This window comes from Orcinus orca, chromosome 5 (assembly GCF_937001465.1).
Source record: "Orcinus orca chromosome 5, mOrcOrc1.1, whole genome shotgun sequence".
Taxonomy (NCBI): Eukaryota; Metazoa; Chordata; class Mammalia; order Artiodactyla; family Delphinidae; genus Orcinus; species Orcinus orca.
In genome coordinates this window covers 74312075-74325732 of record NC_064563.1, presented here as the reverse complement: position 1 = coordinate 74325732, position 13658 = coordinate 74312075, and the positions used below count along the sequence as shown (strand labels likewise).

The following is a 13658-nucleotide window of genomic DNA, read 5'->3' as shown; positions in this document are numbered from 1 at the left end:
ATGCATTTAACTCTATGAATTCTGGCATCAAGATACAGTCTTGCCCCACCAAAGCAGTCTCTCCCTATCCCACTGTCCTTGAACCCAATTTGATGTTGGAAACTCGAGAATACATTCACCTCCCCTTTGGAGCTTCTCCACCCCCCTCCACTACCACACCCTCCAGTCCAAGAGACTTTTGGATCACTTTTTCCCTCTCCCTTCTTAGCCCCTCTGCCCAACTTCTAGGTGCTGCTGAGTTAGTTTACTACTTATTAGAATTCCCCTTACATTATGACCCTTCTGTTTCAAAATTTTTATTTAGCACTTATTTTACACAGTCTCAGAATCTATCCTTTACCAGTTAGATTTATGTAGAAGTAAGAGCTCATCGCTCACAACACTCCCTCTTCACTTCTTTCATATTGAAATTTCTGTTCTGCTTCTTTCCTTGCTTGGTTGTAATTTTTCTGAAGAATTGTCCTTGGATGGGTTGGAAGGGTGATATGCTCTCTGATCTTTTATATACCCTGAATTATCTTTCTTTGCTCTGATAGGTGAATGATGTCTTGCCTGGGTATAGTATGTTTGGGTTAGAGTACTTTTTTAAAAAAAATTTTATTGGAGTATAGTTGATTTATAATGTTATGTTAGTTTCAGCAAAGTGAATCAGTTATCATATATCCACTCTTCTTTAGGTTCTTTTCCCATATAGGTCATTACAGAGACCTATATTACACTACTAATGTAGAGAACTCTACATTACAGAGTAGAGTTCCCTGTGCTATACAGTAGGTCCTTATTAGTTATCTATTTTATATATAGAGTCCTTTTTTATTAATGGTCTGTAGGTTTTATTCTTTTGTCTTCCAGTTTTTGGTATTGCATATCACAAGGCCAGTGGAGTCCACTGTAGGTAACTTGTTCTGTTTACATATAATCCTTTTCCTTTAACTTTGGAGTTTAGAAATGTTACCAAGGTGTGCCTATATGTTTGTCTTTTTTCATTAATTTAGTCTGGAACATTGTGAGCATTTTTAATCTGTCTTCTTCTTCTCAGGAAAATTTCTTCTATTGTTAATTAGGGCTTTTGTTCTCTCTCTTTCCTTCTTCCCTTCTGGAATTTCCATTATTCACATGACAGGCTTCTTGGATCTATCCTCTCAGTCTCTTATGTTTTTTTCTTGTAACTCATATTTTAAAATTTTTCATAAATTTTTAAAGGCTATATTCCATTTACAGTTGCTACAAAATATTGGCTATATTTCCCATGTTGTACATAGATCCTTTTAGTCTATCTTATGTAACTCTCATATTTTTATAATTTTTCTCTGAGCTTTAAGGGTTCTTTTTTTGCACCGAATTTTTTCAAACTGCAAACTCGGGTATCAAAAATGAGGATGATCTCCTTCAAATCACCTCTTGAATTGTGAAGTTCTTAAATTGTGTTTTGGAGTAGGAGTGACTTTAGAAAACCATGTTTTACCTGTGCTCCATTTGAGTTTCCTAAGTGCTCTCATTATTTTTAATGCAGTTTTCTTCTGTCTCCAGCAGCTAGCCTGCTTTACCAGTCATGTTCTGGTTGTTCTGCCTTATATTTCCTTATCTAGCTTCCAGAATTTCTTAAGTAGGTTTTTATCTTTTTTTGTCAGATGGTTGAGGATCAGGCCTGGGCTGCATGTCCTAAACAACAGACCTCTCGCAGGTGACAGATGGCAAAACGGTCTGTGTTACAAAGCAGATGGCTGTTGTCGCCCTGCTGAGGCATGTGGAAGAACCTCTCACTCTCAGGGCTCCCTGTACTCTTCTGATCTCAGGCTAGAGCATCTCCCTCCCCGCAGTTAGCTCTTCTGAGGATTCTCAAAGTATTTTGGTAGAAACCTGGGAGAAACCATGTTAGGGATAGCCAGCCGGTTGTTACATTATTTATTTTTAATGGTTGCTCTACGAATCACTATATCTGTACCTACCCTTTCAAGAAGGCTTATCATCATAAACATCCCCTATTTTCTCTCCTCTGTTATTGTTGTGTATATATGTGTATGACATACAATGAAACCCCACCAGACAACGTTAGAGTTCTAAATTTCAACAGGCAAGAGTTGGAGAACATAAGTGAAGAAAAATCGACTTTATATTTATACAGCTCTTTATTATTTCTGTTCCTAAATGTTCGTGTCTTATGTTGCAAGTTTCCCTCTGGTATCATTTCCCTTCAGCCTAAAGAACTTCTTTAAGCATTTCTTTTTGAGCATATCTGCTGGCACAAATTATCTTAGATTCCCTTATCTAAGAATGTCTTCATTCCTGAGAATATTTTCATTAGCTATAGGAGTCTGAGTTGACAATTTTTTTCTTTCAGCACTTTAAAGATGTTCCACTGTTATCTTGCCTTCATGGTTTTTGATGAGAAATCTGTGATAATTTGAATTGTTTCCCTATATGTAATTTATTGTTTTCCCTAGCTGCTCCTAAGATATTTGCTTTATCTTCGGTTTTTTAGCAGCTTGATTATGTGTCTGGGTATGGTTTTCACTGAATTTATCTTGTTTGGGATTCACTGAGCTTCTTGAATCTGTACATTTAAATCTTTTACCATATTTGGGAAGTTTTCTGCTATTATGTCTTCAAAACATTTTTTTCCTGTTCCAATCTTTCTCCTCTCCTTCTTGGGCTCTAATGACATGAATGTGAGTTCTTTTGATATTCTTCAATCTTTGTTCTTTGTTTTTTCAGTTGAGAACTTCTATCTTGTCATTTATTTCAAGAGTATTAACCTTCCCCACATGGAGGAGGATTACAATAGCTGCTTTAAAAGCATTGTCTGATAATTCCAACATCTGGGTCATCTTGAGACAGGCAACTATTGAATTGTTTTTTCTTGAGAATTGGCCAGATTTTCCAGGTTTTTCACATGTTGAGAATCCTGAACATTTTGAATATTATGTTGGGATACTTTGGATCCTGTTAAAATCCTCTAGAGAATGTTGAGTTTGTTGTTTTAGCAAGCAAAACTCTGGAATATGGGAGGTGACTAATATCATAGTTCAATTCTTGAAGCTTTTGCTATCCTTCTTCAGGTTTGCTCCGCACGTGCACAGCTCTGGGTTGAGCTTGGGGCTTACATAGTTCATACACTGAATTACTCTCCTTGTCTAGCTCCCTTCTTTCTAGGATTTCCCTCACAACTCTTCAGGCCTCCAGTGCCCCTTTCCTGGTTCCTTTGGCCAGAAAAAAGTAGGTTTTTCTTGGAGTTTTAGCTATCTGCATAGCTCTGGGACTGGGGCTCACACTTAGGTCAAATTACATGAGAAGAAAGAGAAAAAAAGCTGAGAATCTCTCCACCTTGTAGATTATTTCTCCAAATTTGACTCCCTTTCACATTATGCCATTTGTGTTTACTTTTCAAAGTCCTCAGGTAGGTTTTTTTAATGGTATTTTTTCCAGAGTTTTCCATTGTAATCAGTGGGAGAAATAGATTCTAGTGGGCTTACTCCATATTAGTTGGAAGTGGAACCATGAGATGTCATATTAAACCAGTAGAGTTTTGCTAAACATTTACTAAGCTGTTGACAAATAACAGAAATATATTTGAACTTTTCCTTTTTAATTTTACTTCCCAATCCCTGGCAAAAATATACTAGTAGGTCATAAAGTAACCAGATGAAAAGCAGCAATAATAAGAAAAGGGATCACAGAATCATGGAAGGTCAGGGCTGAGAGAGAACTTAGAGACTGTTTCTTCTCACACCAAAAATAAGGTCTGAACTCCTTACCCTAGCTTTCTAGGTTCTACGTGAATTGGTTCTGTCTCTTCAATCTCATCTTGGGATACTTTTCCTTTCTTCTAGGTGACAATCTTCAGACTGCAATAACAGTGGCCAGAAAGTCTGGAATGGTTTCTGAAAGCCAGAAAGTCATTCTCATTGAAGCAAATGAAACTACTGAGTCCTCATCAGCATCTATATCTTGGCAATTAGTCGAAGAGAAGAAACATATTGCTTATAGGAATCAGGTATACCCAAAAGCAGACCTTCTGCCATATTATCTAACTCGTCACACAGTGTTGACTACTGAGCAGCTTTGACTGGCAGAGGTGTACAGGTGACCTAGGGTCAACATACTTCTCCAAATGTCTAACATGTATACAGTTCAAAGAACTCAATTATATCATTTTCCCATACCATTCCTACTGAGCTTTAAGGTATGGTGCTTTCCTGGGTGCTGGAAATAATCCATTCTTTTAAACTTAAAAAAGTCTTTAGAAAGAATATAGTAAGTGGGGCTGCAAGTCTTAATTTTCCATTTTTTCCCTTGCTTGCCAGCCATCCCACTGGGTTCAAAGGAGATTTAGTCCCTAAGAGAGACACTGCTGTGTGCATTGGAAAATCAGACTATATCTTCAGGGTGGGAAGAAGTTTTATTCATTTATCTCCAATCTTGTCAGTATCCTATGTCTATTATATCCTTGTGAAACAATATTAATTCTGTAAAAAAAAAAAAAGGAAAGTTCTCACCTCAGGGAGGGATTTGTTAAGCTGCAATGCTTTTGTATTTTACACTTGAAATGTGTGAAATGTGCTTTTTTCTGGGACTCACTGAGATCAAATCAGGATGAGAACAGGACATGAGTAAGTGTTACCCCCTGTTCGCTAGAGGCTGTTGATGTGCAAAAATTGATCCAGCAAAGAGAAAGTGCTTCTCTGAGGAATCAGGGCCGGAGTGTGACTTTTATAGAGCGATCCCAGACTGTCATTGTTGCCTTTGCTCAGATATGCTTGTGGTCCTAACCACTCTATCAAGTCTAAAATTACTGCGTCTTGCCTTGCAGGACAATTACATTAACATCAGGGAAGAAGTCTCTGATAACAGCAGAGAGGGAAGTTACCATTTTGCCCTAAGTGGAAAATCCTTCCAGGTTATAAGTCAACATTTCAGCAGCCTACTGCCAAAGGTAAGTTCTAAGAGGGTACCAGTCTCCTAGTAAAGATGCTAACAATGTCACAGAGCATGATCGTAAGTAATTTCAAACCTCTAACTAGGTTAGATATACCTATTGAATGTATCATAAGGGAAGCAGATAGTTTTGCAGAGGTCACTACTGTTTCATTTCCTGCTAGATTTAAAATAAGTAAATTTGATTAACTAATTATCCATCATCTATAGGATTAAAATATTAGTGACTTCTCAAGTGATAAGGTTGCTTTGGGGGAGCTGTCACTATATTGCCATGGTTAGGGGGTCTCACAGTATAGTGTAAATCCAGCAATTATACAGGAAGGCAGGCCCAAAATAGAGGAATTCCATTAGGTTTTTGATAGAGGACATCTATACAAAAGAGGGTCAAACTTAAAACTTTTCTGATGAAGAACAAACCCACAATGAGGGCAGGTAAGGTATATACATAAGAAAACATGTGAGCAAACTAGAGAAAGATTGTGTCCAGTGTAAAGCAAAGATAATTTATTTGTATTCAATTGCTCATTATCTTATGTACTGTTTAAGAAAAAAAGAATGAAGACTTTAAAGCTGAGTGAACAATAAGCTGAGTTTACAGCCAAGAAGAGCAGGGAGCACACAGCTGTAACACAGAAGAATTTAGACTCTGTAGGATGGGGTTCAGGTGGATGGAGCTGGTACAGGTTTTTATACAACAATCCATTAATGTGACAATCCATTAATGTTTCAGAGCCCAAATTAGGCTGGAGATATCAGCTGAGTTTCACAGTTGGTCAAGCCCAGATGGTATGGTTAAGTCAAAGACCACAGATAGTCACCCTCTCATCTCTAGGCTATTTTTCTGCTAGATTTGAACAATTTTCTGAGAAGCAGTTGCCTCCTTTCCTTCTCCTGACCTCTTGTTATCTTGCAGTTTCTCATACTTTACTGATTTAAGGTTCCATCAAGCTCAGGGTTTTTCAGGACGACCTCCTTCATGGCCCCTGAGCTAAATGCCTGTAGGTCATCATTTTCATCAATTATGTCTATTAAGTAGTCATTTTTACTGATTTTGGTCTTCCTGATCACTTATCTGATGACCAAAGTCTCAACATCTGTCTTAAAATCCAAAGAAGGACTTCTTGGAAACAAATATTTTTCTCACTCATGGATATCATTACCCAGTCAGTGTTCTGAATGTTATCAATTACTTCATGTATGACCAGCTGACATAATAAAAAAATTTTCCCTTTTGCATTCTTTACAGATATTGATCAATGGGACCATCTTTGCAAGAATGTCTCCAGGGCAGAAATCCAGTCTGGTGGAAGAATTTCAGAAACTAGAGTAGGTCTTTACCAATTCAGATGGTGTGAAGTGCATGGAGGCATGACAGGGGGAGAGTAAGGAAGTCACTCAGTTTGGTTAGGGCAGTGGTTCTTAACGCAGCTACACATGACAGTCACCTTGGGAGCTTTGAAAAATTAGCAATACCAGGACACCACCATTCAGAGATTCTGATTCAATTGCTCGTGTGGGCACTTGGGCATCAGTATTTTTTAAAAGTTCCTTTCATAAGTCAATTATGCATCCAGAATTGAGAACCCCACTGAACTAGAACATAAGGGGGACAAGAAATAACTCTGGAAAGGTCATCTGAACTTGGCTCCTAAAGGTACAATGAAAATTTAGACTTCACTTTTACAAATTATTTTCACGGTTATGATACAGGGAGGTCCCTATGACAAGAGATTCACATAACCCTAAAAATATTAAAACATTCTTATGCCAAAGCGTCCTCTCCATCCTAAATCAGAAAACTATTCTTAACACAGAGGGTCTCCATTGTCAGAATCCCATCATTTGGGATCCTTTATTTCCTGTTAATGGAAGCCCATGGAGTCTCAGAGGCACCTCTGGTGCTGGACCACACTCACACAGCTCCAACTCCTACCCATCCCTAGTCCACCCTCATACTCATTGACTCAGTCACTAGGCAAAAGATCTGTATTCAAAAAGCCCTATCTTCTCAATATGGCTAAAAACCTCCACAGTAAACTCGTTGCCTTAGGTAGCAGTGTGGAAGAGAAGTACAGCAAATTCTGCAAACACTGTCAGAGTGCTCCTACCTTAAAAAGCAGACTGTCTTCGTCAACAATTCAAGAGAGCGGTATTCATCCGGACTCAGAAAGCTATCCTGAAATGGAGATATATTTTCTTTCTTCAACTTCTGGTCCTGGCACCACATTTTTGAGTTGAGTGACAGCTGACACGGTGGATTTCCTCTCCAGTTACTATTAATGTCACCAACAATAATTCTTATTTATCATTTTAGAATACATCACTTCACTGAATACTCATAATGCTTGTAGGGGAGAAAAATGATAGTCAAAATGGGGAAGTGATCAGGTCAGAGATCCAGATCTTCTGGCTTCAAATTCTGTGCCTTCCCCACCATGCCATGCTGTCATATAATCGTGAGCATCCTGTTTTACAGCTGACAGAGCTGCCTCCTAGACAGAGAAGTGCGGGGTCTCCTTGAATCGCTTGGAGTCAGGAAGCCTGTATGGGATTTCTTAATCCATTGTAGGAACTGCTGAGTCATACTTTATTTTAGTCAAACCAGACTGTTAGTGAAACTCCCTTAAAATAAATAATAAGTTTGAGCCTTAAGTAATGAAGCTCATTTTATCTTTTTAATTAGAGCAATTAGAAGGTAAGATTGCTTTGATCTCCTCTACAATTGACACGGTTCCCCTTTTAGTTACTTTGTAGGTATGTGTGGTGACGGAGCCAATGACTGTGGGGTAAGTAGCTGTCAGTGTGTCAATTGTACTTGCTTCAAGCCCTGTAAGAGATAGTATCCCCTGGGATATATACCACCTCCATTCCTCTTGAAGGAGAAACTGATGTGGGCGGTTTGGAAAGGTTTTAACCAAAGCCACACAATGACTCAGTGGTCAGTACAGACTAAATGGGGAAGAACTTGGTTCTGCATTCCCCACTTCTTTAGCTAGGTGTCCCAGTGCCATCTCTTTCTTATGTGGCAGGCAGAGCAAAATTTGATCATCTCCTGGCCACTGCTTGGGCCCACAAGCCACTTCGTGGGCAGCTTAACTAGCCTTTCTTGTGTGGCCTCAGGAGAGATGTGTGTGAGTGTGCATCTATACAGTAAGCTGACTCTTTGCTTTCAGGCTTTGAAAATGGCTCACGTGGGCATCTCTTTATCAGAGCAGGAGGCATCTGTGGCCTCACCTTTCACTTCCAAAACTCCAAACATTGAATGTGTACCTCACCTTATCAAGTAAGTAGGTACTTTTCCCCAGCATTGTTTTAATGTCTCTTGACTTTTAGGTGCAGACCCCTTTGTTTTGCCAGGCAAAGACCAGTGGAAATGTGTGTCCCTGGGCAGGGAGGGTGCTTTGTGGGAGAAAGCAGTCAAACATTCTACTCCGGAGTGGACTTACCTCCTGGGAAAACAGTGGCATTTCTAATGAAAATCACTGAATAGATTATTTTTAGAAGATTAGAATCTGGAACTTGTTGCTGCTTTGAAAATGTCAATCATACTCTTCTTATTATTATTTTAAATGAATCTCCTTAGATACTTTCTTAATGGAGAATTGACAGAAACTTTCTCTTCCCTACTTGCTTTCCTTTCCTCTTGCCTCTTTATGCTTCCTTGGAATATCCTTCCTATCCCCAGTTTTCAGAATATTTATTCATCTTTGCTGCTTCTACTACAATTTCCCTTGGTGCTTTGTTCCCCTCCCCCAACCCCAGAATATGTACTTCTGCTGCATTTTGTTTGAATGATGGAGATGGTTAGCATTGTGGCTGCTTTTGATTATTATAACTAGTATGTGTTTACAGTTTATAAAGTGCTTTAATGCCTAGTATCTTATACATCAAAACAGCCTGGAATTGTAGGGATGGTCACTATTTCTTTTACAAAGAAATTGAGGCTCAGAGAACTCGATGTATCGAAGCTCACAGCCATATAGGATTGAAGATTGCATTAGAATTAATTTTGTTTCAATGTGTTTTATATACAAATATCATATTCCTTCCACCACATTAAAATAATGATTTGACTAGGTGCTCCCCATTTAAAAAATGTATTCATGCATCTGACAGATATTTATAAAGTAGGGACTTAGGGCCAGGAACAGTTGGAGGCACTGGGGACCCAGAAGCAAATAAATCGAACGTCCCTTGATCTCACGAAGCTTTCTTCCCGTGAAGAAGCTGGGCAATAAACACACACAGAAAAATCAGGGGTAGCGTGAAAAGTTGGAAGATGGCTTGGGCAGTAGGATCGGCTGCTTCAGATGCGGTGGTGTGGGGAAGCCTTTCTAAGGAGGCGTGGAGGAGAAACCACCTCCTAGGTGGAATAAACAGCAGCAGCAAAGCCCTGATACAGGAAAAAGTCTAGTTTGAGGATCAGGTTTTGGAATCCCAGGAAACCATTCTGACCAGAATTAAATTTAAACTCTATTTTTCCCCAAATGAATGAGATAAAAGTGGCATTTCATAAGTACTCTATTTTACACTCTAAATATATACTATTCATTCAAAGTCAATCAACAGTAATACAAATGAACAGGCTTATTGATTCCAGTCTCTTTAAATTTGATGTGTGCCTAATTTGAGCGTGCCTATTGTCTTAGTTCCGTTTTAGAAAAAGTTGGGACTGCAAATGAAATTTGAATGAGATGTTTGCAAACTCCTGAAGCACCTGAAGCATGAAAATAGCCCCCAAACCTGCAATCTTATTTAAATTCCTCAGTTCACAGATGAAGAAACTGTGACCAAGAGAGGGAAAATGACCTTTCAAATTACATTAGTGAGTAGATAGGAGATCTGGGACCAGTTCCCAGGTCTCCTGACTCAGAGCTGAAATAATGCCTGCAGACAGGACAAGAGTAACTCTACATTCGGGCTCCAAAGCTCCATTAAAGGCCTGTGGACCTTGGCCTGGATTTAGTCTTCCTTGAACATCTAGCACACTGACTGCCGGCTCCCACTGGCTCAAGACGGTCCAGTCTGTCAGACAAACAATCGAATTATCAGGCTTTGATTTTTTTCTTCTGAGCTCAGCTGAACAGCACAGAATAACTGACCTCGTTTCTTTTTGTGACTTTCATTTCATTACTCTTTCATTTCTTTTCTCACACAGGGAAGGACGTGCAGCTCTCGTTACCTCGTTTTGCATGTTTAAGTACATGGCTCTGTACAGCATGATTCAGTATGTTGGTGTTCTGCTGCTCTACTGGGTATGACTTGAGACCTAGCCTCTTGATTAGTGAGAGCTAAAACAAATAGCGGTCACTGGCAATTTGCAAAGCCTCTTAAAGAAAGAGTGCACATGGGATATGTCGAGTACCAACAGCCTCTCTAAAACTATCTTTAACGTTTTTGAAAGTAAATCAGAAATAGACAAGGATACAAAGGAAAAGTCGTTGGTGTCAGTTCTCTGACTCTCTGACAGAAGTTTCTCATCTGGTTGTAGCTGAGGTTCAGAACTGAAGGTAAACTTTCTCTCTCACTGTCGTTTTGGCTTGCCTGGACCAGGTCTCTTACCTTCCCAGTTCCAGTGTGGCTCCACCCTCGCATAACATTCGCTAGAGAGGTGCTTCTCTAATTGGGGTTCTGGTAAATGTTTCATAACTGGCTCTCCCTGGAAACACAAGCCCCGATTATTAATGTTTACCAATTTCAATGGCATAACTACTCCCACCATGGCTGATTTCAAGCTATCTACCTGACGTCACTGAACATGGAGTTGGGAAGAGATGTATTATACAGTAGCATACCATTCTATAGTACTTGCACCATATAGATACAAGAGTTGTAAATAACCTTAAGACCATTGATAATATTTAAATGTAGGAAAATGATTAGAGAGTGATGAGTTTGGGCTATTACCTGTGTTTTTAGTATAATTTATTTAATGGTAAATTTGTATAATTTAAGTTTTTATATTGGCTGTGTTTAAAAACCAGCTCACAGAATTCCTGAAACTTTAGCAGTTGACTTTCATGAGTTAGTACAAAGCAGCATATCACTGATTCCCTGAATACAGGGACTTGAAAATTGGCATATCATGCCCCCCAAAGCACATAGGTCTTGTGATGGTTTTTACTATTTAACAAAATATGAAAGGAGAAAAGACATATCTAGTATTTGTGAGCTCAACACTTGGGCTTATTCTGTTAAGTAACACTGAGAAAGTGAATTCCATTTGTGCTGAAGGTATCTAGATTCATCTCTATGTCTTGCCCCCTTGCTCCTGGTATGAGGGTTTTTACTTCCGTTATTTTCAGATTATATAAGTCCTTTTCCTCTCACTGATGAATGGGCTGGAAAAGGAGAGGCTGTTTATAGAAATCTGTCCCTAGTTTGGAATCCCAATAACTCATTATGCTCAAAAGTAGAGTTAAACATGGGTCATCATTATCTCCTTTCCACGAAGGGGGTGGGGGGGGGAAGGAAGCAAGTTTCTTGAAATCAGTAAGACATGAACTTTTTTTTTCAAGAATATCAAGATGCTTTATCAGGACTTTCTAACAACACCCAAGAATGCAATTAGTGGGTTTAGTTATTCTCATTTTCCATTGGTGAAATTTAGGTAAGATCACCACACATTTGTCACTGACCATTGGGAATGTGTCATTTTGTTGTGTCAGACCAAACCCCAAACTTTCTGCTAACAAGTAGAAAAGAGACTAGAGATGAATCAGAGTGAGATGTTCCCCTCAACAGGGGTGACACTGATGCTCAAAGGAGCAGCCCAGAAAGCACACTGCAGTGGCCCTCCTGGCTAGAAAGGAGTTTGCAGGCTTGCCTTTGGTACCCCTGCCGACATGACCAGGCCCCTGATACCATCTCCTTGGTAATTTACTTGAAAATCCTATGTTGCAGTGAGAAAATGAGTGCAATTGATGTCACATTTCTTCCAGAAGGTTATAACTTTTTTGAGCCACTTTCCTTTTTATTTTCAGGAGACAAACAGCCTTTCAAATTACCAGTTTCTGTTCCAGGATCTGGCCATTACAACTCTTATTGGTGTAACAAGTAAGATGTCTTTTAAATTTTCTTCTCAGAGATACTCCCCTCCACTTGCTTCCCTCTGCCCCTGCAGGGTTAGTTCACCATTGAGGGGTAGCAGCTATAGCCGCAGTGATGAGTGACTTATTCCCAAAGGGCTATGGTATGCAGAGAGAGAAAGAGGAAATAGAATCTTCATTTTTAAGTGTTGAAAGTGTTAGCAGAGGAAAAGCTGGCTCGTTGTTTTGCTGTTTTCCACAAAATATAGAGCTTCTATAAATGGTCACTAAACCTTTAAAATGAAAAAAAGCACCTTGAAAACTGACTTCAGTGTGCTTTTAGGTATAGTTATGGTCCAAATGTGCCCAATTTATAGAAGTTAAATGGCTTTTATGTTTCCCACTTCCAATCCTAACCTCTGAGGATTTAGAACAGAGATTAAATGTAATCTTGCAGTTATGCCACTCTCACCCACCACCTCCTAACTGATACATGAATTGTCTCCCCAGTTTCCCTGCTATGGGATTTTTCCCCAGCCTGACCACTATCCATCATCTTTACCATATTCTCTGCTTTTCTCTCTTATATATGAATGCCACCAGCTTCACTTGTACTTTAGATCCTACCTGCTCCTACCGCCTCAAGGATTTTGTTCCTGGAATGATCTTTTTCTCTATCACCAACTTTTCTCTGGTCTACTGGATCATTCCAATCAGCAGATAAATATATTTTTGTATCTTCTTTCTTTAAAACCTCTTCTATGACCCCAAATCTACCATTAGCTACTGTCCCCTTTATTCTCAAACTTTCCAACCTACCATTAGCTATTGTCCCCTTTATTCTCAAACTTCCCAAACAGTTGAGTAGACCCACTTTGTCCACTTGCCATCTCTAATTCTATTGTCATTTCATTTCAATCAGCCGGATTCTAACGTTCACGGGCATGAATTCGGATTCTGGGCCTGTGCAGTTGTTTGGTGGAAGGCAGTGGTTTCCTGGCACATATGTAACAGCCAGCTCTCCAAACAATTGTAGATATGCATGTATATGCATATGCATAGAAGCTTATTATAAGCTTTACTAAAAAGAAAAATGTGTAGTGAGCAATTATCAAATAACAATAAAGTATACATTACTCTTTCTTGCAATTTCCATTTAGCCAGTGGATTCTCACAGAATGCTTTAACTGAGTTTCGTCAAAGTCTTGTATCCGTAGTCAATATATTGTTGTGATTGATGACTGAAATAGTTCTGATGTGAATGAATGTTTGTTGACGTTTTTCTTTACCTGAGTGAGCAAAACAACACAGGCTTATGCTGAAACTTTAATCATTCATCAGTCATGTGAGCAACTTATTTGCTAATTTGGATAATAGTTCTTGAAATCTGGAAGAATATTTCCTCAGTTAAAAAACAATTGTTCATGATGTAATGGCTACAGACGTGACACACGTTTAAGTTCAATCTCCATTATTAACTTTAAGAACAGAGATAATGCTAAACTGTAGTAAAATCATTAGGACGTTATCAGTTCTGAGTATTCATTATCTTGTTTTTTTTTTGCGGTACGCGGGCCTCTCACCGTTGTGGCCTCTCCCGTTGCGGAGCACAGGCTCCGGCCGCGCAGGCTCAGCAGCCATGGCTCACGGGTCCAGCCGCTCCGCGGCATGTGGGATCCTCCCGGACCGGGT

The 13658-nt window shown here is 39.3% G+C and overlaps 1 protein-coding gene across 6 annotated transcripts in view; it reads left to right on the top strand.

Annotated features, from left to right (window-relative positions):
- ATP13A4 (ATPase 13A4) overlaps nt 1-13658 on the top strand; it is a 154979-nt gene that overhangs the window by 119644 nt on the left and 21677 nt on the right. For all 6 annotated transcript variants that reach the window (XM_049710463.1, XM_049710466.1, XM_049710465.1 and 3 more), the window contains 7 exons: nt 3831-3994; nt 4811-4933; nt 6185-6264; nt 7682-7724; nt 8112-8221; nt 10097-10193; nt 11922-11994. In XM_049710463.1, coding sequence (XP_049566420.1) covers nt 3831-3994; nt 4811-4933; nt 6185-6264; nt 7682-7724; nt 8112-8221; nt 10097-10193; nt 11922-11994 — 690 coding nt within the window. The remainder of the gene's footprint in view (nt 1-3830; nt 3995-4810; nt 4934-6184; nt 6265-7681; nt 7725-8111; nt 8222-10096; nt 10194-11921; nt 11995-13658) is intronic.